Raw genomic sequence first — 22,953 nt, 5'->3', positions numbered from 1 at the left:
ACTGGGGATGTGCCCGCAACCCAGGTACATGCCCTTGACCGGAATCGAACCTGGGACCTTTCAGTCCGCAAGCCGACGCTCTATCCACTGAGCCAAACCGGTTTCGGCCTAGATTTCTTTTTTTAACACGAGTCCACAATTGACTCATGCTCAGTGAGTGTGTGGTTTGCCAGGGCATATGTAGCTCTCCTGCATACATGGACATATATGATCTTTCCCCCAAGATGCTTTTCCCTTAAATGTAGCTTTTCCAGTATAAATGAACTACACTTTCCCTCAATGAGCCTCATCCTTTTCTCCCTACCTCATTCATCTGTTGATACTGACACCAATTACACTAAAATTATACTCATTAATTTTTATCAGGACATTCTTCTGCTTAATTTGAAGAACCAAGCATTTTCCAAGTACAATCCACCCACCGGCTGTTCACCTACTTAATTTCTGATGGTATATTACCCACATTTTCATGATTTGCTCATAAGCAGCTATGAAGACACTGGACTCAAACTATGACATTCAATATCTCCTATTACTAGCTTTCCCTATAGTTTTCCAGGGTGTTTAGGTTGAGTGTGATCAGAAAACAACTGCTCCTCCCAAAGCCATCTGCTACACTCTGATGCTGTCGAATTGTGCTCTGATCATTTCTTCCAGCAACTTTCTAAGCACATGTGGTAGCTTCACTTATGTCAGGAATACCCAAGGCGCTCGATTTTGCTTTGCTTGAAAATGGCCACTGACATAGCTCCTTTCCAAGGTTTGAGCAGTTTGCTGGTCCCACCAGTCTAGTCTCTCATCACACTGTGGGGAGGGGTAGAAACTTAAGTCTTTCTGCCTTAGCAAAGGGTGACACCACAACCGAGCCCATAGGGCAGCCGTGGGCAAACTATGGCCCACGGGCCGGCCCATTTGAAATGAATAAAAATAAAAAATAAAAAGACCGTACCCTTTTATGTAATGATGTTTACTTTGAATTTATATTAGTTCACACAAACACTCCATCCATGCTTTTGTTCCGGCCCTCCGGTCCAGTTTAAGAACCCATTGTGGCCCTCGAGTCAAAAAGTTTGCCCACCCCTGCCACAGGGAGATATTCTCTATGAGGCAGCCATAAGCCGTCCTTTGCAAACTGCATATGTGGCGTTACTGCCTTGCGTTGGCCTGTTTAATCTGTGGACTGAGAGGAGAAATGAATCATGCTAATGCACCATATTATACATGAGCAATGGCAAGATGGTGATTGGACAACTTCACCATCACAAAGCAGGCTGTGCAACAAGTCTCTGAATGGAATGAAATATTAGTACCCCTGGACCAAACTCACCCCAAACTATTTATAAAGAGGTGTTGTCTATCTAGGTCCCATTACTTTTTCCTTCTTAGTCTCACCTATTAAGATCATTCATCTAGGGCTAATTCTTCCCATACGAGTGTCCAAACTCCCAAAGGAGTAGTGGATTTTTTTCAGGCCTCTCCCCAGGGCAATTGCACACACTGACGTTGTTGGACTACCAGACAATGTGGTCCCCCTACTTCACCCCCCCCCCACCACCACCACCCTGCTTCACATCTCTGAGCCGGCGGACAAAGGTCATCTCCTAGAAGCAATTACTATCTTTTAAACTTCTTTTTATGATTTTCTTCTTCAGAAGGAGGGAAAACAATATGCTATATATAGTAGTACTTAGAGCACAAAATGGCCTCTGATTGCTACCTTTAGGGTTTTTCATTCCATTTCATAAACATGTAAATTGCTTATATGGCGAGCACTGGTAATAGAGGTGAAAAAGAAATACACCCTGTCATCAAGGTGCTCAGAGTCTATTGGGGGAGGAGGACAGGATTCAAAGAGATAATTCTTAGAATAATGAGATTTAAAACAGATTTCAGAAAATAAATGAGATAATTTTGTCTTGGTTTTGTTTTTTTTTGTTTGTTTTTTTTGTGGGGCTGGAGGTGGGGAGGAACTAGGAAATACACAGAAAACAGAGAACATGTGATCTAGGCCTTGAAGGATGGGTGTGGGTACATAAGAAAACAGGAGAGGTGCATAGGCAAGGGTTTAGGATGGTATAATTCTTATTTTTTAAAAAAATGAGGAACCATATTTTGATTTAATTTACATTGCTTTTTATTGAATGTCCTTGATAAAAGATGAAATGGGATTAGGCTTGGTGTGGCCTTCTCAAACAGTGGGAGGTATGTGTGGTATGATGGGAAGATTGGTGAAGTTTGATGATTATTTGGGTCTTTTCCAATATTAGGCACTGACCCAAACACACATTTTCTCTTAATTCCCATATTCTTAAAGCACACTTGACATGAGTTGCTAGGTTCTGGTTCAAATGCAAGAAATCTTTCTAATGTTCAAAGATTTATCTTTCAGGCCCAGCCAGTGTGACTCTGTGGTTGAGCATCAACCCAGGAACCAAGAGGTAGTGATTCGATTCTTGGTCGGGCCACATGCCCAGGGGAGGGCGGGCAGGAGGCAGCTGATTGGTGATATTTCTCTCTCATCAGTGGTTTCTAGCTCTTTATCCCTCTCCATTCCTCTCTCTCTAAAAGTCAATAAAAACACTTTTTTAAAAAAAGTAGTTTTAAAAAAATTAAAAAAAAGATCTTTCATATTCTTATTTTATATCCACACTCAACCCTTGCAGATACAAAAGGGCCTGAAGGAGGAGAACTGTGGCCTACTTTCTTTAATATGTGAAGCTCTGGCTCTGAGAGCTTTTACATGGTTGGGTTTCACAAGCAGTGCCAACTTCGAAACAAAGGGTGTCAACAGGTAACAATCTCTGGACTGCCTGTGCACAACTTTACAGTTCAACATGTTTTCTTACACTGGAATTTTCCTCAACACTAATCTCGAAGTCAATGACCACCGTCATTATTTACACAACCACCACCACTCACCACCAATGCTGCCGCCATAATTTATTGAGTGCCCACTATTTTCCAGGCACTATCTCATTCAATCCTCACAAAATCCTGTAAAATAGGCACTGCTCCCCCAATTTTACAGACGCAGAAATAAGGGACCTGGAAGGAGGAAGTCATTTGCCCGAGATCAGCTATTTGGCTAGTTGGTTCAGAAACGTGAACACTGTTTCTGTCTGATTCCACACCCTTACTCTGTCCTCCCCACCCTATTTGTACCCACTCAGTTACTGGGAAAATGAGCCTCCTTTGTACCTGCCTCGCCTCCAGGGAAGCGACCTGGAAAGTGAGGTGAGAGGAAGGGTGGGCAGTGGTGCTGTGGGAAGGAGATGGAATTGAGAGTCAAATCCTGACACAAGTTTGTTCACACTTGAGTACGTGAGTACTGGTATAAACAGATGCCATGTGGCGAATGACTAAAATTCTAAAAGGGAAGTGGCAAATATGACTTTTTATAGAAGTCCTATCCTAAAAAGTGAGTCATCTATTATTTTATACTTCCCTACTTCTAGCCAAATTTCTCCAAGTATCCACGCCTGCCTTGGCCCCCTTGTGTGATGATACTTGGCATTGTCCCTAACAGGCAAAGGCAATCAGCTGACAGGCAGGAAAGGGGATGGGAATAGACACAATCCAAATGGGAAAGGCCATTAGTGAATAAGCTCTAAGACTTCTCCTAGGATCGTTTCTTCTCTTGCCAAGAGAGACACTGAGTATATATCTCTCAGGATCCAAATATTGCCAGCTACCCTCCATTTGGCACCATAATTGCAAAAACATATAAATTAAATGCAAATGGGGTAGAAGTCACAGATGCAGAACACCAGACTATCATATGATAAATGCAGTAAGATTATAATTTGTTCTTATCTCAAGACCTGTCATTATAAAATTGCAGGCTAGGATGCTTAATTGGCAGAGCCCTTCTGACAGGAGAGAGTATCACTCCGAGCCTCCCTCTGCACACTAAGTATGGGCTGACTTGTCACTGCGACAGTGGTATCCAGTTTTCTCCAACACAGGCTGCAATTTACACCCTTCACTCAACAGCCTCTATTCACTGAGATTGACCAGGGCCAGCTGAACTCTGGGAGGCAGTTTTTCTGGAGTGCTAAGTCCTCAGTAGCTATAGGGGGCTACGAGCATCATTGTGCATCTGCAACAACTTTGAGTTTTATGACCTATTTTGCTCCTATACTAAGTCTTCACTAAAAGGAACTAACATTTAAAAAATTTTTTAAATTGATTTTAGAGAGGAAGGCAGAGAGAGAGAGAAACATTGATGAGAGAGAACCATCAATAAGGGGCCTCCTGCATGCCTCCTACTGGGGATTGAGGCCACGACCCAGGTATGTGCCCTGACCGGGAATCGAACTGTGACCTCCTAGGTCATGGAATGACACTCAACCAACTGAGCCGCTCCAGCTGGGCAAGGACATTTTTCTTGCTGCTATCCATCAAGGTTCAGAAAAACCACTTACTACTGTAAAAAAGATAAAGGCAGTTCAAGTAATTATTTTCTTCACTTTGACCTATGAGGTTATCAGCTATCCAAATACCGAATGAATTATCTCCCCTTCCCACCCTGTGCAGGAGGCAGCTGATCGATGTTTCTAACTCTTTATTCCTCTCCCTTCCTCTCTGTAAAAAATCAATAAAATAATCAGCCAAGACACTGATATCACCCAGGATGGTAGATGGGCTCTCCACCACTTCGAAAACTTAGCTTGCGCTTTTTGCTTTTGGTCCTGGCACTGCATTCTGTACTCCTCAGTTTTCATGGACAAGCACCACCCACAAGGCACTGGGTATGCCGAGGCAACTGGCTCAGTCTATCTCAGAGCGCAAGACCAAGCATCAAGAGATAGGTGATTTCCCCCCCTGCTTTCATCTTTTTATTCACATTATCTTGTACTGTTTCCTTTCTTAGTAATGTCTATTTCTAACGATTTGAAAAGAATTATGTGCTCTAGAAATTTTGGAAAGGATAAAGGTATACAGCAAAAAATAAAAATAATAAAAAGTGCGACCACCTAAAGGCAATATTGCGAAAGATGTTTATGTATTGCTCTTCCGTTCATATGCCTATGTGAATTCTACAAAATAGCAATAATACTGCACAAGCTATCTGTATCGTGATTTTATAGTATTGAAATTGAGGGTTTTGAGGAATACATTTTTGGGGGAAGAGGAAGAGGGAGGGAGGAGACAGGTGAGTGAAGAAAGTGTTATAACATTACAGACCTGCCAGAGGTTAGAAAGAATGAATTAGAATCTTCCTTCTCAGTATAGCTTTATATATTAAAAAAGAGCTTGTCCTAACTGGTTTGGCTCAGTGGATAGAGCATTGGCCTGCGGACTGAAAGGTCCCAGGTTCGATTCCGGTCAAGGACATGTACCTTGGTTGCAGGCACATCCCCAGTGGGGGGGGGGGGGTGTGCAGGAGGCAGCTGATCAATGTTTCTCTCTCATCGATGTTTCTAACTCTCTATCCCTCTCCCTTCCGCTCTGTAAAAAATCAATAAAATATATATATTTTTAAAAAGAGCTTATAGAGTCCTAGAGGATAATAAAATTGACTGAAGGTTACCAAGGGTGGGAACTGTTGAAGCAGTGAGAGATTCAAAAGCAGTGCTGAGCCCTATCTGGTTTGGCTCAGTGGATAGAGCGTCCGCCTGTGGACTGAAGGGTCCTGGGTTCGATTCCCGGTCAAGGGCATGTACCTTGGTTGCGGGCACATCCCCAGTGGGGGGTGTGCAGGAGGCAGCTGATCGATGTTTCTCTCTCATCGATGTTTCTAACTCTATCCCTCTCCCCTCCTCTCTGTGAAAAAATCAATAAAATATATATATATTTTTTAAAAGAAAACAGTGCTGGGAACAATTCAAATGCTCAGCAGGGAGAGGAATGAAGAGCAGAAGGCCTGGAAGATGAGAAGTGGAGGAACTGGACTAAACGATAAGGTAAACCGAATAGACAGAAAGAATGAAGAGATGGGGGACTTGACCTTATGGTCAGGGAATATAATTGTAGAATTAAGGGTCACAGGGATGGGGAGTTTGGGGTGAAGATGAGTAACGAAGGGTGGCTGCGCTTAGGGGGTACTGAAGTGAATTAGAATTGAAGAACTGTGAGGTCAAGGTGCAGAGTGTGGTCTGGCGATAGAAAACACGCAGAACTCCGTTCCAAAAATAATTCCAAAGGCGGTAGTGCTGCAACTACCCTCTGAAGGATACACAGAGTTATCCTAACAAAGGCAAGGCTAGCTGTGTAGGTGGGAACAACTGGTGTACTGAGGCCCACTCATAATAATTTTAGCTCGGGGTGAATAAAATGATGCTCGAGAGCCAGCTCCCGGCATAATGTTGCTCCCAAGGTGCCAATAATCTGGAAATCTTCAACGTACAGTAACGCACAGAAGAATCTTTCCAAAACCAACTCAGTTCCAAACTTTTCATGTTGTCACTTGGTAGACATGTTTTTGTCTACCAAGTGACAACCTGATATAAAAGCATATGCTTACTTGGTTTTAAAGCAGTATGTATAGCAAAATACAGCCTCAATTTTTTTCTCTCTCTCCTTGGAATCAACATCCTAATATGTATGCATAATTTTAATGTAAATTATATCCACTTTTTCTTTCTTATATTAAAATTTTCTGTTTATTTCAGGAAACACTTCAAGGTGGCACAGAGACAGTAGTAACAGTGAGGCATCTTACCCCAGAGAGAAGTAAAAGCTGGGACTATTGCTACTGATTCACATACAGTGGTTCTCAACCTTCTGGCCCTTTAAATACAGTTCCTCATGTTGTGACCCAACCATAAAATTATTTTCGTTGCTACTTCATAACTTATGAATGTTGCTACTGTTATGAATTGTAATGTCAATATCTGATAGGCAGGATGGTCTTAGGCGACCCCTGTGAAAGCGTCGTTCGACCGCCAAAGGGGTCGCGACCCACAGGTTGAGAACCGCTGAATAGGATATCCTAGTATATGTCAATGTGTGTGCCTCACTTCCCCTTCTGCCATATAGGGACTCAGGTCTTGAAAGGGATATTTAAATTGAATGTACTAACCTTTATATTAGTATGAGTTATATGATTCTAAACCCTAAGAAAACTGCAATGTATTTTCAAGAACTAGAAGTGTTTGACATAGTTATCCTACTTCTGAACATTTACCATTCAAAAATAAACTGTGGAAGGAGATGCTTTGGGCACCTGATGTTTATCAGATCTCTATAACAGCTAAGAATTGGAAACCTAAAAGCTTTAATTTAGGTGTATGATTAAGTAAAGTATTACTCCACATGACATGATATTCTACATTTAGAATAATAATACTCCACAGTATGAAATGGAAAATAAATATATTCTTCAATTGTGTGAAGTTCTATGATTTATTCGATTTTCTTAGCCAATCAATGTTTTCTATACATCAGCAGCTGTTGCTTCTTGACATCCCCCACCTTGGCCATGATGAGGAGACCCCCCCACTTCCCAAGGGCCTTGGGAAAGTCAAGCAAGAAAGAAGTTTCTGCAGTGGAACCAGCAGAGAAGGACTGGAACTAATGAGACAGATGAAGGGGAAATATGTGAGTAACTATTAAAGTGCAATGAAAACACAAGTTATTATTATTACAATAATAAATAGTCTATGACTAAGAAAGTGCTTCAGCCATGAGGGAAAAAAAATAAAATTCAGATCACACTTGTCTTGCTGACCACAGAACTCAGAAGGTGTTCTGGCATGGAAGAAAACAAGTCCTTGGAGCGTTTAAACATTTTAAAATAGACTCGAACAGAGCCACCTTGGGTCATCGTGACAGCTCTTTTATTCTGGACTTTCTTCTAACTTTAAATGCGATTTGAATTTTTGCCAGAGACAGAACTTGTGGAATGTTCTCAGCCCAATTTGGAATTTTATTTATAAAATAAGGTCAATTCCAATAGGAGTAGTGAGGGCATCCACTGAGTGAATGGGTGCTCCACGCAGCCTTGAATAAACTAGCCATGAGTCACCCAGAATGGAGAGGGCACCGTGATGGAGAGGTGTCAGCCAACTTATCCTTGCAGAGACAAACACAACCTCATCCCAGTCTTCTGGTATTTAAAATCCAGCCTTAATGTGTAAGCTGAAAGAAAAGGGGTGGGGGTTCATCTGATCTGGTATGTGGGAAATAAATGGGGGTGAAAGCACGGATTAAGATAAATTTCTCAAGTCAAAATCCAAGTATGGTCCTACTTAAATCAGATCAGAATTGTGAACGCAGAAACAGTCTTCACCAAATGCAGAAAATTAATTGCTAGAAGTGCTGAATGGGAAACAGGAAATTCAATGTCCAAAGATGTCTCAATAATAAGAGAATTAAGAAAAGGAGCATTTCCCTAATATGCCAACCAGCAGCACCAGGGAAGCAAAGATAAGAACATCATCAGTTCCTCATGCTCCAATGTTTACTGACCCACCCGAGCCTCAGCGGCCACATCTATAAAAAGGGGAGACTCCATCTCTGGGTGTCACTATGAATTAGTAAACGGGACTCCGCTAACTCATCATGAAGTCAAAGAGAAATAAATGTCCTTGCTTCCTCTAGGTTAAGAGTTAACATTGAGCAGGAAAAAATGCAAATAATCTATATTAATGGGGACCATTTAAGTGCAATTGAACTGCACCTTGTCTTACTTACTTTAGCTTTGTGGGAGAGGAGAAACAAATCAAAATTCTTGAATTGTGAGACCAAACCACTGTTTTTCTTGGATGCTACTCCCCTTCTCCAAATTTTCACAGCCACAGCAGGCAAATACAATTAATGCTTGCATTTTATTAAATCAAATTACAGGTTAATATGAAACAAAACAGACTAATTTCTTTTCCTTTCCTAACCTTTAGTCTTAAATATTTCAAGTTCACTTTTTCTTGAATTATTTGTTCAGGGAAACTGTATAAGGTTTCCTGACTTGTAGTCAGCTTTCCCATATGCTAGAAACAAGAACATTTCCACCTAAAAGGGGGAGAGAATGAGTAATGACTTTTCCAACACTTACCAGTGTGGTAGGCTGAACGGCGGCCTTCCAAAGAAGCCCGCATTCCTAATATCTGGAACCTGTGACTATGCTTCTCTACATGGCAAAGGGCACTTCCAGATGGGATTTAAGGATTCTGAGATGGAGAGGTTATTCTGGATTACACAAGAGAGGAAGAATGAGAGGAGGAGATGAGATGAACAGAGGCTGGAGTGATGCCACTTCTGGAAAGGGGCCAATGAACCAAGGAACGCAGAAAGCCTCCAGAAGCTGGAAAAGGCAAGAACGGAACACATTCCGCTGACACCTTATTTTAGCCTAGAAGACCAATTTTCAGACTTCTGACCTCCTGAAAGGCAAGATAATAAATTTGCATTGTTTTAAGTCACTAAGTTTGTGGCATTTGTGACAGCATCAAAAGAAACTAATACAAACAGGGACTCTGAGGTATCCAAACGGTTCTAGAGAGTTGCTAGTCCAGAGAGATGAACACTAAAAATTAAGTAGAAGCCATTTGTCTGATTGGTGCTAGATTTACAAGGTGAGCAAAATGACCCTCATCATCTCCATGAGCTCATTCCTGTGACAACTCCTACCCTAGTTGTGGATATCAGTTTGATTAGTGACCAAATCAGCTTTTTTTTGTAAGGCTTATGTATTCATGTGAAATTTGTTATTCCAGAACCAACCAGGCTCTCCCTGAATGATTTAACCAAAGAGTCTGGCAACAGCCAGGCAAGATGCCGTGGGGTGGGGCGGAGGGTGGGGTGGGCGGGGGCGGGAATAGGGGATATTTAACTTTGAGAACTCAATTACTCAGCACCCCGTTCTTTTTTGGGAGAGTAAGCAAGATAACGAGTTTGTGGGCTCAGGAGAAGAACCCCTCAGAGAGGGGCTGCTTTCCAGAGCTACCAAGAAGAAAACTTGGGAATAGAATCACAGTCTTAAACTTACTCATAAGTTTAAGTGTAGTCAGGTTAAGCGGCCAGCTTCAGAACCAATTCAGAAACTGAGTCACCTACAAGACTCAACTCAAACAAAGCAATTAAGAGCCTAGTCTTTGGAATTATCAGCGGTTCTCAACCTGTGGGTCAAGACCCTTTCACAGGGGTCGCCTAAGACCATCGGAAAACACATATATAATTACATATTGTTTTTGTGATTAACCACTATGCTTTAATTATGTTCAATTTGTAACAATGAAATTGAGGGTCACCACAACATGAGGAACTGTATTAAAGGGTCATGGCATTAGGAAGGTTGAGAACCACTGAATTAGATAGTTCCAGACTATACTTCTTCCTCATATGGGTGTGTAACTTGGGGTATTACTTAATATCTCTAAAGTTCAATTTTCTCGTCCTGAAATATGAGTATAACAACATTTACCTTACACCTCATAGGGTTGCGAGATTAGATAAAATAAAGTATGAAAAGGGATTGACACACAAGCTAATGAATGCAAGCTTCATAAATGGTAACTTCATAGTTAATTTTTATTCTTTGAATTCTCCATGTTGTGCTGCTTCACTGTGCTCCCAGAGCAGCCAGGGCACATGTCTGCCTTCATTGCTCTCTGTCAGAATTACAGACAATGAGGAAGTAAGACCCCCAAAAGCAGAACCCAGTCTCATTCATAGTTTTAACCTTAGCATTTTGCACAGTGCCTGATCTGTATGGGGCGCTCACATTTTAAATCATGAACCGATCTTAGCTGGGAGTTAGGAAGTATCTGAGACATCAGTGATGATATATCATTAGAGGATTTTTCCATGTGTGACCCACTAGGTGGTAAAATACATTTAGTGAGTCATACCAGCATTTTTTTAAAAAGAAAAATAACAGGGTAGAAAAGATCAGAATACAAAACATGGAGTAAGGTTAAGTACTGTTACATGAAACGTTTGTTTCAGTGACATATGGGAGTGTAATGTAGCTTGGTTGGGATGTAAATACATTTCTTATTGTGGGTAGGGATGAAGAAGAAAGTGTGAGCCTTCTGACTGCTTCACCTCACCAACATTTGGTATTTTCTGTCTTTTCCATTCCAGCCTTTCTGATACGTATACAATGGTATGGCATGCAGTGGTATGTATACTGTGGTTCTAATCTGCATGTCCTTGATGACTAGTGATGCAGATGGAGTATCTATCCTCTTGAAAGTCACTTTATAAGCACTTGAGAAAACACCTTGGCAGTATGTACTAGCGTTGCGCGTGCATTTCCTATTACCCAGCAATTCTACTTCTATGTATGTACCCCAACAGAAATGTGTATACACATTCACGAGAAAACAAGTACAGAAAGGTTCACCGCAGCACTATTCTTAACAGCCTCAAACTAGAAATTGCCCAAAAGTGCATTAACAATAAATAAATTTGAGATATTTACACACAATAGAATCGTACATATTAGCAAAAATGAACTACTACCACTATATACAACAATGTCTAAAAATCCCACAAGCATAAGATTGAATGAAAGAAGCCAGATACGAAAGAGTACATGGTGGATAATTTCAGTTACATCAAGTTCAAAATCAGGCAAAATGAATCTATGGTGTTAAAAATTAGGATGATGGTTATTCTTCAGGTCCTGAGGGCTTCAGGGGTGCTGGTAATGTTTTCTTTTTTGATCTGAGTGCCCGTTACATAGGTATACTCAATTTGTGCAATCAGCTGAACTATACTAGTAAACATATGATCTGTGATTTTTCTAAATTATTTCTGAAATTGTTACATCTAAATATAAAGTTCAAAAAAGTCAATAATACCTTTTTTAAGTATGAAAAACACATAGAGAGCAAGAACCCCCATACACTCCCTCTCATTATTATCAAGTGGTCATCAAGCCTTCGACTGAATCACTCCTGGGTCAGGAACCTATTTACTGCCCAGGTCACTTGTTAGAAAGCTTTTCCCTTATACGCAGCCATAATGTGCCTCCCCTCAACTTGCTTCATCAGTCGTCTGTCCTCCTAACAGATTCCAAATAGATCTACTCCATCTACAGCAGCTACTCTTCCAATAGTTGAGTAATCCGCATAATTAACCGGTATCTGCATAATTAACCAGTTAATGATTAATCTGCATTTAATAATTAATCGCTAGCACTTTTCTTCCAAATAAAGTAATGAATTAAAACTTCCAGCAAATGCTCTTTTTTTTTGGCCGAAATTCGACATTTTTAAGCGTAAAAATATCTATGATGTTAACACCTTCAGAAAATTTGACATGAAGTTTTGAAGCTTGTTGTCAATACAAAATAGCATATATATCAAAACGCATACATGTCAACATATGTGGAACCCCATCTATTGAAAAAAATCCGCATCATTAACCTAGAAACCCCCTCCCCAGTCTTTAGTTCTCTGGACTAAGAAGCCCCAGGTCCTCCCGTTACCCCTCAAGGCCTGTTTCTCAGTCCTCCTTGCCTCTTGATTGCATTCCTTTTATCTAGTGATACCCCCTAGGAGAGCGGAGTCCCCTAGGAGAGGCCTGTGAAGAGCAGAAAAGAGTAGAAAGTAGAATCATCACCTGCAAATCTAGTGAATTTACCAGCATACCCTTAACTTCCATTTGCCCTTTCTTAAAAATTCACATTATACAGTTCACTCCTGTGGAACTATCGGCTAAAATCACCCACATCTTTTTCACAAGTTCGTTTACTTTCTGCGTCTGCCCGGCCCCTGAGCTCTGGTAGGACTCCCAACACTCTTTGGCCCCACTCCAGTTCCCCAAGCGAGGTCTTGGAGATGGGGGAACATCTGTTATGGAAACACCTCTGAACAATCTCTCCATCTGCCCTCCTACTGAAAAACAAAAATGAAGTCTTCATCTCAACCCATCATCTCGTCCCCGTGAGTGAGCTCCACTTTAAAGTATCTCTGGGGGAAGGAAGGGAGGATGGAGAAGACACAATTTCACCAGCATCTCCAAAATATGACCTAGAATGAAAAGCAGCTATCGCCCTGGCCTCCACGAGGTCTGAGCGATGAAGGGCACTCCATCTCCCTCCTTTCCTCTCCCAAACTCAGTTCCAACTGGACCCTGGAGATGAGCCCGGCTGGCCTGCTCACTCAGCCCTTTGCTTTGTGTAGGTGGAGGGTGAGGTCTGGAAGGAAGACGTGGCAGGGGGAGAAGGAAATCTGATCTTTTCCAAGGTGTCTGAAATCAAAGGTATCCCTAAAGAAAGGCCTGCGGGGATCCCTCTCATCTGTGGAACAAGGAAAAGACACAGAAGCATTTCTCCAAAAACTCCCAGGCAGCCTCATGGGTATTTTTAACATCGAGACGAGGTTAGAGGGGAGATTTTTTTTTAGGCAAGGAAACACCAGAGACGCGAACACGTGCAGGGGGATCTAGAGAAATGGGCATTACGGAGAGCAAGACAACAAAAAAGAGACCCCCAGAGGTAAAGGCGCGGGGAGCGGGGTGGAGGTGGGGGGAACACAAAATCAGGGATGCGGGATGCGGCGCGGAATCAGCAGTCACCCTACCTTGTCCACGGCTGCTCCATTTTCCAGGCGCTGTGCTTGCTCCCAGGCGCCCCTCAGCCGGGAGAGGACGCAGCCCGGGAGAAGGCGAAGCCTTGCCCCCGAATCTCCAGTGCAAAGAGCAGCAGCCTTGCCCTCCCCAGCTCCCTCCTTCTGTGTCCGCAAAGGGAGAGCGCTCTCTGCTCCTGCTTTTGTAGAAAACCCGACTTGACGTGGCCAAACCTCCAGCTAACGGTGCACCGGGCACAAGGGAGGGACTGTTCTCAGTAGGAAGCTGGACGCGGAGCCGAGCCGAGCGGCGCCCGGAGCTGGTTGGGGAGCTGGGGCCAAAGGCAGCGCAGGCTGAGACACGACTGGCTGGCACGAGCGGCTCCGGCTCCAGCTGAGCTGTCAACCGCGAGGGGAGGCGGGGCTCTGGCCGCCGGAGTCAGGAGCTGAGCGGGTTACCGCCGCCTAGACACACCCTCCGGCCCTCCCTGCCTTGGTGATGTTGGCAAAAGGACAGTAAAGGGACGCCACACCAAGCCCTCTGTGCCTGCCCACCCCGCGCCGATAGGCTTTGGAAAAGGCCAACCAACGGCTGGGTGAATTTAGAGAGGAGGTCCTCTCTGGTGCCTGCATCACCCTACCCGCAGGTAACCCCGGAGCCAGAGCAGGAGTGCAGGAGGCGCAATCCTGGCTGCATGCGGATGCACATGCTACATGGTCATAGGACGCCAGGTTATTTTCTCAGAGATCTGACATGTCGGTCTCACCAGTAAGTAATTAGGGGTTATTAGAGGTCTGACATGTCGGTCTCACCAGTAAGTAATTAGAGGTTATTAGCGATCTGACATGTCGGTCTCACCATTAATTTGGAGACTGGAACCTCGCTCGGGAAGGGAAGCATCCTAACGAAACATTGCAGCCTTAGCAGCTGTCTCCATCTCAGACATCCCTGGTTTTGTGGCATTCCTCTCTCTCTGGGTGTCAGTTCCCCAAGCATGGAGGCAGCTGGGCTCTCCCACTCGCTGCAGGAGGGCGGGGTGCTCCCCAACTCCCCCAGAAAAGCTCCAGACACTGGCCATCAGGACGTAGAAGCTGCTTATAACTGCTCTAAGACCATGGAACAGGGTCCTTTGGAGATGGCACTGCCCGAGACCATGTACATCTATTTCTGTGAGAGGTTTAGACAAGTCAGACATGCTATAATTAAAGTGCTTACAGCCCCGGAGCTCCTTTTCAGCTCTAAAATAAAGCCATTTTATTAAGTGACATAACCACCATTATTCATAGCACTACCACTGACCTTTTTTTAATTTGCAGAAAGCTTCATAGTGCCCATGAGTAGCAATGCTGATTTAGTGGTCCTTGTGGCACAGATAATAAATGTGAGACCCAAAAGGGCTGAGAGGCTCTGCGAAGGCTCTGATCCAGGTTGTTTCCTACACAGAGTGGCCCTAGTCAGGGGTGGGCAAACTTTTTGACTCGAGGGCCACAATGGGTGCTTAAACTGGACCGGAGGGCCGGAACAAAAGCATGGATGGAGTGTTTGTGTGAACTAATATAAATTCAAAGTAAACATCATTACATAAAAGGGTACGGTCTTTTTTTTTTTTTTTTTTTTTTTTTTTAGTTTTATTCATTTCAAACGGGCCGAATCCAGCCCAGGGGCCGTAGTTTGCCCACGGCTGCCCTAGATACATGCTTTCTGAAGGTCAAACAGATGAGGCTTCTCTGGAATTAATTGATTTCGCTCAGGCAGCCCAAGAGTTAAACTCAGGAAGGACCCCAGCATGCCTGAGTATGCGTGGTATTTATTATAGGGAGCTTGTATTCTTGCTTCCTACCTCTTGGGTTAGTTCTCCTAATTGTCAGTAAAGAATGGGGGTGGGGGTGGGGAGTGGATAACATTAAAACATTTGAGGAACAGTCTACAAAGCCCCTAGTCTAGAATCCCCCAACCTTAACACTTAGCTTCGACCTAAGGCCACAGAGCTCTTGAACTCAGAATATTTCCAGGAAACATTTAAAAACGTTTAATGAGACAAGGCTCACAGGCCACCTGTCTTGAAAAGAATCTACTGCTGCCTCTTTAGGGGAGGCCGGGGGAGGAGAGGGCCAGGAAAGTCAGATTTCCGACCTCCTTCCCAAAGTTGGTGCTATATTTAGTTTTGTCTCAAATTAAATTATGGGCTACTGAGTTTGGAGATGAACTCTGTCTATAGCCAGACATGTACTGCATTTAAGAAATGACACATTAACTAGATAAAGTGTGGGTCTCAGAAATGAGGCTGGAAAATATGCTCATTTGCTTTTAAAATTACTTTTTTTTCCCAGAGTTCATAATATATTCATTATAAAATATTTGAAAAATACAGAAAATTATGTAGAAGGTAAATTACCCTTAATCCCAGAGGTAATCAATGTTAAAATTTAATTTTTTTCCAGTCTTTTAAAAAATGTACCTTCTAACCTAAACAATGACTCTTACACACACGAGTATATTCTTGAGAAATTTCTTTGTTTTAAAAAATTACATTTATTGTCAAAAAAGAAACTTTTTGTATTATATTCTGAAATAAAACTATTTATCTATATATCTAATCCTCCAGCACAACTGTTTAAATGTCTCCATATTCCCTCTAGTATATATATTATTACATATCTATTTGTAGTTAAAATTACAACTTAGACATAAGTTTATGTCTTCCTTTTTTTACTTATTAAATATTTGTCCAAAGAGGACATGCATATGGCCAATAGATATATAAAACAATGCTCAATGTTACTAATCATTAGAGCGATAGAAATTAAAACCACAATGAGATATCACTTCACATCTGTAGGAATGGTTATTATCAATAAATCAAAAAAAATGTTGGTGATTATATGGAGAAAAGAGAACCCTCTTGCATTGTTAGTGAGATTGCAAACTGGTGTAGCCACTATGGAAAACAGTATGGAGTTTCCTCAGAAAATTAAAAGTAGCGCTACCTTATGACCCAGGCAAGTCCACTTCTCGGTATATATCCGAAGAAATCCAAAACACCAATTCAAAAAGATATATGCACCCCTATGTTCACTGCAGCATTACTTACAACGGCCAAGATATGGAAGCATTCCAAGTGCCCATCAACAGATTAATGGATAAAGAAAAGGTGGTACATGTATACAATGGAATATTACTTGGCCATTAAAAAAGAATGAAATCTAACCATTTGCAGACACAAAGAACAAACTGAGGGTTGCCAGATAGAAGGAGGCCTGGGGGGGGAGGGGTGAAAAAGGTGAAGGGATTAAGAAGTCCAAAATAGTCACAGTGATATAAAGTACAACATAGGAAATACAGTCAATAATACTGTAATAACTATGCATGGTGTCAGATAAGTACTAGAATTATGTTGTAAATTATATAATTTTCTAACCACTATGCTGTACATCTGAAATTAATAAAATAATATTGAATGTCAACTGTAGTTGAAAAATAAAATAAAGGATGTAGACATTCAGTATAATACTGTAAATGTGTTTTTCTCTTTCCTATCATTTTCGTAAAATATTTTTTTTCTAGCTTAGTTTATGGCAAGCATACAGTATATCACACATATATCATACAAAATATGTGTTAACTGACTATGTTATTAGTAAGACTTCCAGTCAACAGTAGGCTATTAATAGTTAAGTTTTGGGGGAGTCAAAAGTTATACATGGATTTTTGAGTGAGTGTTGACAGTCCTAATCCCCATGTTGTTCAAGGGCCAAATGTAGTTTCAGAGCAAAAATCAAAATCTGAGATGTAACCATTAGAATGATGATTAAGAACTCAAAAAGATTGAAGCTAGTGCCTCATATATAATTGCAGTTAAACTAAAAGGCCTGTAAGCTCAGTTGGCTGGAGAGCTGTCCCATACATCAAAAGGTTGGAGGCTGGATTCCCATAGGATCCCCAGTCAGGGTGAGGGTGGGAGACAGCCGATCAATTCAATATTTCTCACAACGATCTCTCTCTCTCAAATCAGCAAACATCCTCCAGTGAGGATTAAAAATAATAAAATAAAAGGTCTGTAAGACTCTTAAGTGTGTGCCTCTCCAGTAGACAAAAGAGCTAAGAGTTTTCAGGACCCGTTATCCTCCAGCAGCCTCATAGACAGCCAGAGGTAGAGAAGAATGTGTTTCAGAACTAAGTGTGAATGTGACTTTTGTCTAGAGAAGTTGACTATAAATTTGCACAAAAGATGCCCTCAAATTTTTAAAGTGAATTGTACCAGCATGGCCGAAACCAGTTTGGCTCAGTGGATAGAGCGTCGGCCTGCGGACTGAAAGGTCCCAGGTTCGATTCCGGTCAAGGGCATGTACCTGGGTTGCGGGCATATCCCCAGTAGGAGATGTGCAGGAGGCAGCTGATCGATGTTTCTCTCTCATCGATGTTTCTAACTCTCTATCTCTTTCCCTTCCTCTCTGTAAAAAATCAATAAAATATATTTAAAAAAAAGAAAAAAGAAAAAAGAATTGTACCAGCATGGACTGAAAGGGATTAGACAGTACGGAATGAAAAAATGCCTTTGCACCCATCAACCTGATGCTGAGAGGAAGCAGGCTGAAAAAGTTGCCTGACTACAAACAAGTACCATTTCTTAATGCGGGGGGGGGGGGGGGGGGGAATGACTCAAAGAATGGGACCAGGAGCCCAGAGGGCAAGACCAAGATACCTTCAGATCTAGAGGAACCATACTTAAGGAGCTGTACCCCAGCAACTTCATCTCCACCTGAACTTGATTTAGATGGTGAGATTCTGAGCTGATGAAGTAAATGTTATGAAGTTTGGGAGCTTGGAGAGGGAGTAAATAATGCATGTGGTAATGTTCATGGCCAAAGCTGGAGGAATGTGGTAGATTAGAGATGGTTGAAAATTCTTTGCTACTTCTCCCATTGAGACCTGGGGTTTAATTCTCCACCCCTTGACTCTAGGTTGGTCTTGGTGACTTGCTTGACCAACAGGATACAGTGCTAGGTTATACATTCTGAGGTTGAGGCATAAGAAGCCTTGCAGCTTCCACCTGGGAGCTGCCATAAAAGAAGACTGACCACTCTGCTGGAGAGACCCCAAGGACAGGCCCTGAGACCACTTGTGAAATATCATCTAGCAGTCAACATGAAGCCATCAGGCGTCACTCACATTCTAAGTCTGATATGAGTGAAGTTTTTCTGGACCTCCGAAACATCCACCTAGAGAACCCAGCTGAATACCAGCTAGAGACCCAGTCAACACCACAGTGAAACAGGAATTTTAGGGGTAAAATGGGACAGGTTTAGGAAATTTTAGAAATTTTGCAAATTAAGGGGACCATGGAGGAAGCACAGAGCTGCAGAGCAGCAGAAAGTATATTTCCATAGAATAGGGAAGCTGAAAAGCTGCAACAGGTACATTTCCATACAATAAGGGAGCTGTGAGCAGCGAAAGGTCTATATTTACAAAATAAAGGGAAGGAAGCCCTTCATCCAGAAGGAGAAGAAAGCCCAAAGGGAACAGGAAAACAATAAGGAAGGAAGGGGGGGGGGACTTACTTGTTCCATGTGAGGTTTGACCTTTGAGCCCAGGAATTGCTATAGGAACCAGTCTAAGGGAATAGTGACCAATCAGAGGGGATATCAAGGCACCAGGATCTGCAGCTTTTATAAGCCATAGGGAACAGGAACTCAGTGGGGCCCTTTCCCTCTCCCCACGTGGGAGTCTGTACTTGTTCTTCAATAAATCTCCACCTTTACTATACCATTTTCTGTCCGTGGATTCATTCTTTGATTCTGGCGGACAAAGAATCCAGGTTCCAGTCCAAATATTCCGTTTCAACAGGAAGCAGACAAATTGCTCAAGTGAGACCTGTCCAGATTCCTGATCCACAAAATCATTAGATGTAATAAAATGGCTATTGGTTTAAGCCACTAAGTTTTTAAGTGCATCATTATGCAGAATTAGACAACTGGACCAATGCCTTCTCATGTACACAAGAATTCTGATACATTATCTCATTCATTTATCCATTAAAACACTTTATCACATATTAGGATTGCAAAAGATCATGCTTCTATTAAACAATTTGAATTTTCACTGGTAGAAGGAGAGGTGATTCCAGTCTCCTCTGAGTGACTGCCTATGGTCCCATCTATCCAGAGAGCCATGCAGTGTAGATGCTGTCACTGGCAGGGATTACAAAAGAGTGGTTAAGCTTTCTGGCTCTGGAGTAAGAGAGACTTGGGTGAATCCCTCCTCCCCCCACATCCCCTTGGTCAATTTCCAGCCCTGTAATTTTGACAAGTTACTTAAACTCTGTACTTTAGCATCCTCATTTGTAAAATAAGGTTAAGGACAACAACTACCTAATAAGGTAGTTGTGAGAACAAAATGAGCTAACATATGACGTGTTTAATGTGTTGCCTAGCACATTTAAAGCACTGAATACATCATAGCTATTTTTTATTAATATTTGCATACCAGGCAGGATTCCAACCCTGGATAGAAGACATAAAGTCAGTTCTGTTCCAAACTACTCTCGAGGGCTAGGTCAGTGACCCAGGTTTTTCCATTTCTCAGCTCTCTGATCTATCATATGAGACCGAGGCACTGGCAAGGCAGCTAAATGAACTGGTTCCCTCACCACCTGGCTGGAGTTCTAGGGACAATAAAAGGAGGCATTTCCATCATCTTGTATTCTTTCTCTCCCAATCTTCTCCTTCTGTCTTTAGGACTGTGTGTGTGTGTGTGTGTGTGTGTGTGTGTGTGTGTGTGTGTGTGTGAGTGTGTGATTCAGACCCATCTCCTTTACTAGCTAGCCCTGTCAGCTGTTTAAACACACACACACACACAAAAAAAAAAAAACCCTCAAGGAAAGAAATTATGATCAAGCCTTCAGACAGCTGGTGGTAATTTACTCATACAATCCCCCTCATTCTTTCAACACCCACTACTTATGTGTATCTGATGTGGGAGCAGAGGGAATTATGCAAGAAATGTGGTATGAAAATGTCTAGGAAGGGGGGTTGGGTCAGTGAAGGAAGACTTGTGTGAAATACCTGGATAATTCTCACTGCTTTGAACACAGATATTGGGCCTTAAAAATTGAAGGGACTGATTTGAGGGTTAAAAAAATAAATTCCTGGGATCCAAAACAATACTGACATAAATTCACAAAGAGCTTTCCAGGCATTCACGACAATTGCAGCATCACTAAAACCTGAGTCATTTTCCTGTAGGGGACAAGCAGTTCCAGTCGACAGCCAAGGAGCATGTATCAGGCAATCTAGGCCACAGAGAAAAAATGCTTAGGAAACTATCAAACTGTAGCCTCTCCCTTGGCAAGAAGTGCCCATCCGCAAACACCAAACCTGGTCTTATGACAGTGCAACCATCTACAGATGCCCCCTGCTGGCACAACTTGTCCTACAGAGAGGCCTCACCATGTATATTGTTTGGCCCTCAGAATAGGGGCTTGCGGGCCATCACTATAAACTACACATACAGGGTGGGGCAAAAGTAGGTTTACAGTTGTTCATATGGCAAATAATACAATCATGAATAAATAATAATATGAGAATAAACTCTGTTTCGCATGCTCGCAACTGTAAACCTACTTTTGCCCCACCCTCTACAAGATGGTCTTCCAATAGGTCCTCTAAGGCAGAGCTTCCCAGCCAGGGTTCCTCTTGTGCTGCAAACAGGTTACAGTGTCCAGAAATTGATCCACTCAACCTTTTGGGCATCCAAGAAAATAGCCAGAGCCAGTCACTGCCAGCAATGTTTTCCAGAGATGTTGGGAGAGCTGACTGAGCAGGTAGAGTCTGGGGATTTTATTATTCTAAGGATACAGATGAAAATCTTTGACATGACATACATAGCTTGGCACAGTCTTCGGCCCCAGCTCTGGTTACACTCCCTGATTTTTGTGCTTGATTTGTACTAGCCTTGTTCCAGAAGGAAGAAAGGGAAGGAATAAATTGCCTTATTCATCTAATTTCTAGGAGTTGAGGTAATGGATGCAGACTGTGACAGGCAATCTTTAAGAAGTACCCCAGTGATCCCTGGTAATCATACTCTTGGTATTGGAAAGAGATATAAGGGATTGGCTTGTGCAATATGGAAGCTGAGAAATCCCAAGTTCAGCTGTGGAAACTGGAAATCCAGGAAAGCTAATGGTGGAGTTCTGACAACTAGAGGGCCCACAGTGTAAGTCCAAGTCCAAGGGCTAATATTCCAGCTCAAGCAGTCAGAGAGCAAAGAAAGCAAAGTTTCCCTTCCCCCACCTTTTTATTCTACTTAGGCCCTCAATAGATTGGATAGTGCCCACCCCATTGGGGAGAGCAATCTGCCTTAGTCTACTCGTTTAAAATGCTAATTTCATCTGGAAACACCCTTGCAGACTCCCCCAGAAATAATGTTTAGCTAAATATCTGGGCACCCTGTGTTCCAATCAGGTTGACACAGAATTAACCATAATAGCCACTAAGATTTGAGGTGATTTGCTAAGGAGCAATAGATAACTAATACAGACTCCTGAACCTTCCTACAACCCAAGGTCATGTTGTAGAGTTAGAGACCCAGCCCTGTGATTCAGAAAAAGTGAGGAAGGACAAAGAATTCAGAACACTTATTTAAGGCAACACAAGAGGAAATCTAGATTGATGGTGAAAATTAAGGGAGTGAAAAGGAGTCCCTTTGTAAGACCATTCTGTAGAATATACTGCCTAAGCACTTTCTCCCCCAAATTTGCTTTTAATTCCTACCAAAAACATTATTATTTTAGAAAATATGTAAAATCCATTAAGAACTTTCTTGTTAAGCTGATAGGAAAGTTGTACATTTCAGTTGAAGTATTTAATTGGAGATTCCAAAGTCAAGGTTTATATATAGCAATGAGGCAAAGATGTTATAGGCTGGAATATGGACACTAAAAGGATGCTAAAATGTGGTATTGTTTCTGTTTGTACACTAAGGTCACTCGTGCATGTTAACATTTCTTTCATTGGTCCCACTTTCACAAAGCTAATGTTGGGTGGTTAAATGTGGGTACACATGAGCACACAGACAGTGAACAAAAGCCCCTCATTCTGTGAACACGTGTGCCTGTTGTTGTGGGCACTGAGCCCAGCTTGCTTTAAGTCTGTTATTTGAACAGTGTCCCAGATTCTCCTTTGAAATGTAGAGCTCACCCCTTTTTATTAACCTAAATATTGGGTTATCTGACGGTTTTTTGATTCTTGCTCATGTCCAGGCACACTTTCTTTTCTTTTAAATAGGTCATTTATTTCTCTTGTGTTGACCTTCAGGCACGTTGTGCTATGAACTGAAAGCATATCCCCACAAAGTCAGATTTTAGTAATGCAGCTTATTATTTTAAAACAAAAGAAATTTCATACTTGATATGCTAATTTGGAGACCAGAACGTTTTTTTTGTCAAGCCTCAATCAGTCTTTGTATTGTTGTTTTGATTGATTGTTTGTTTTAAGAAAA

The 22,953-nt window shown here is 42.1% G+C and overlaps 1 protein-coding gene across 2 annotated transcripts in view; it reads right to left on the bottom strand.

Moving 5' to 3' along the window:
- Positions 1–22,953, bottom strand: part of LOC132220444 (myomegalin-like) — a 154,572-nt gene that overhangs the window by 126,877 nt on the left and 4,742 nt on the right. The window contains exon 1 of one of the 2 annotated variants that reach the window (XM_059673531.1): positions 13,473–13,784. The exons of the other annotated variant lie outside the window; for it this stretch is intronic. Within the exon in view, the coding sequence (XP_059529514.1) occupies positions 13,473–13,492 (20 nt within the window). The 5' untranslated portion in view covers positions 13,493–13,784. Of the gene's footprint in view, positions 1–13,472; positions 13,785–22,953 lie in introns of those variants that run through there. 2 annotated transcript variants of the gene reach the window in all.

Source organism: Myotis daubentonii, chromosome 18 (genome assembly GCF_963259705.1).
Source record: "Myotis daubentonii chromosome 18, mMyoDau2.1, whole genome shotgun sequence".
NCBI classification, from domain to species: Eukaryota; Metazoa; Chordata; class Mammalia; order Chiroptera; family Vespertilionidae; genus Myotis; species Myotis daubentonii.
This window is presented reverse-complemented; position numbering and strand designations above follow the sequence as displayed.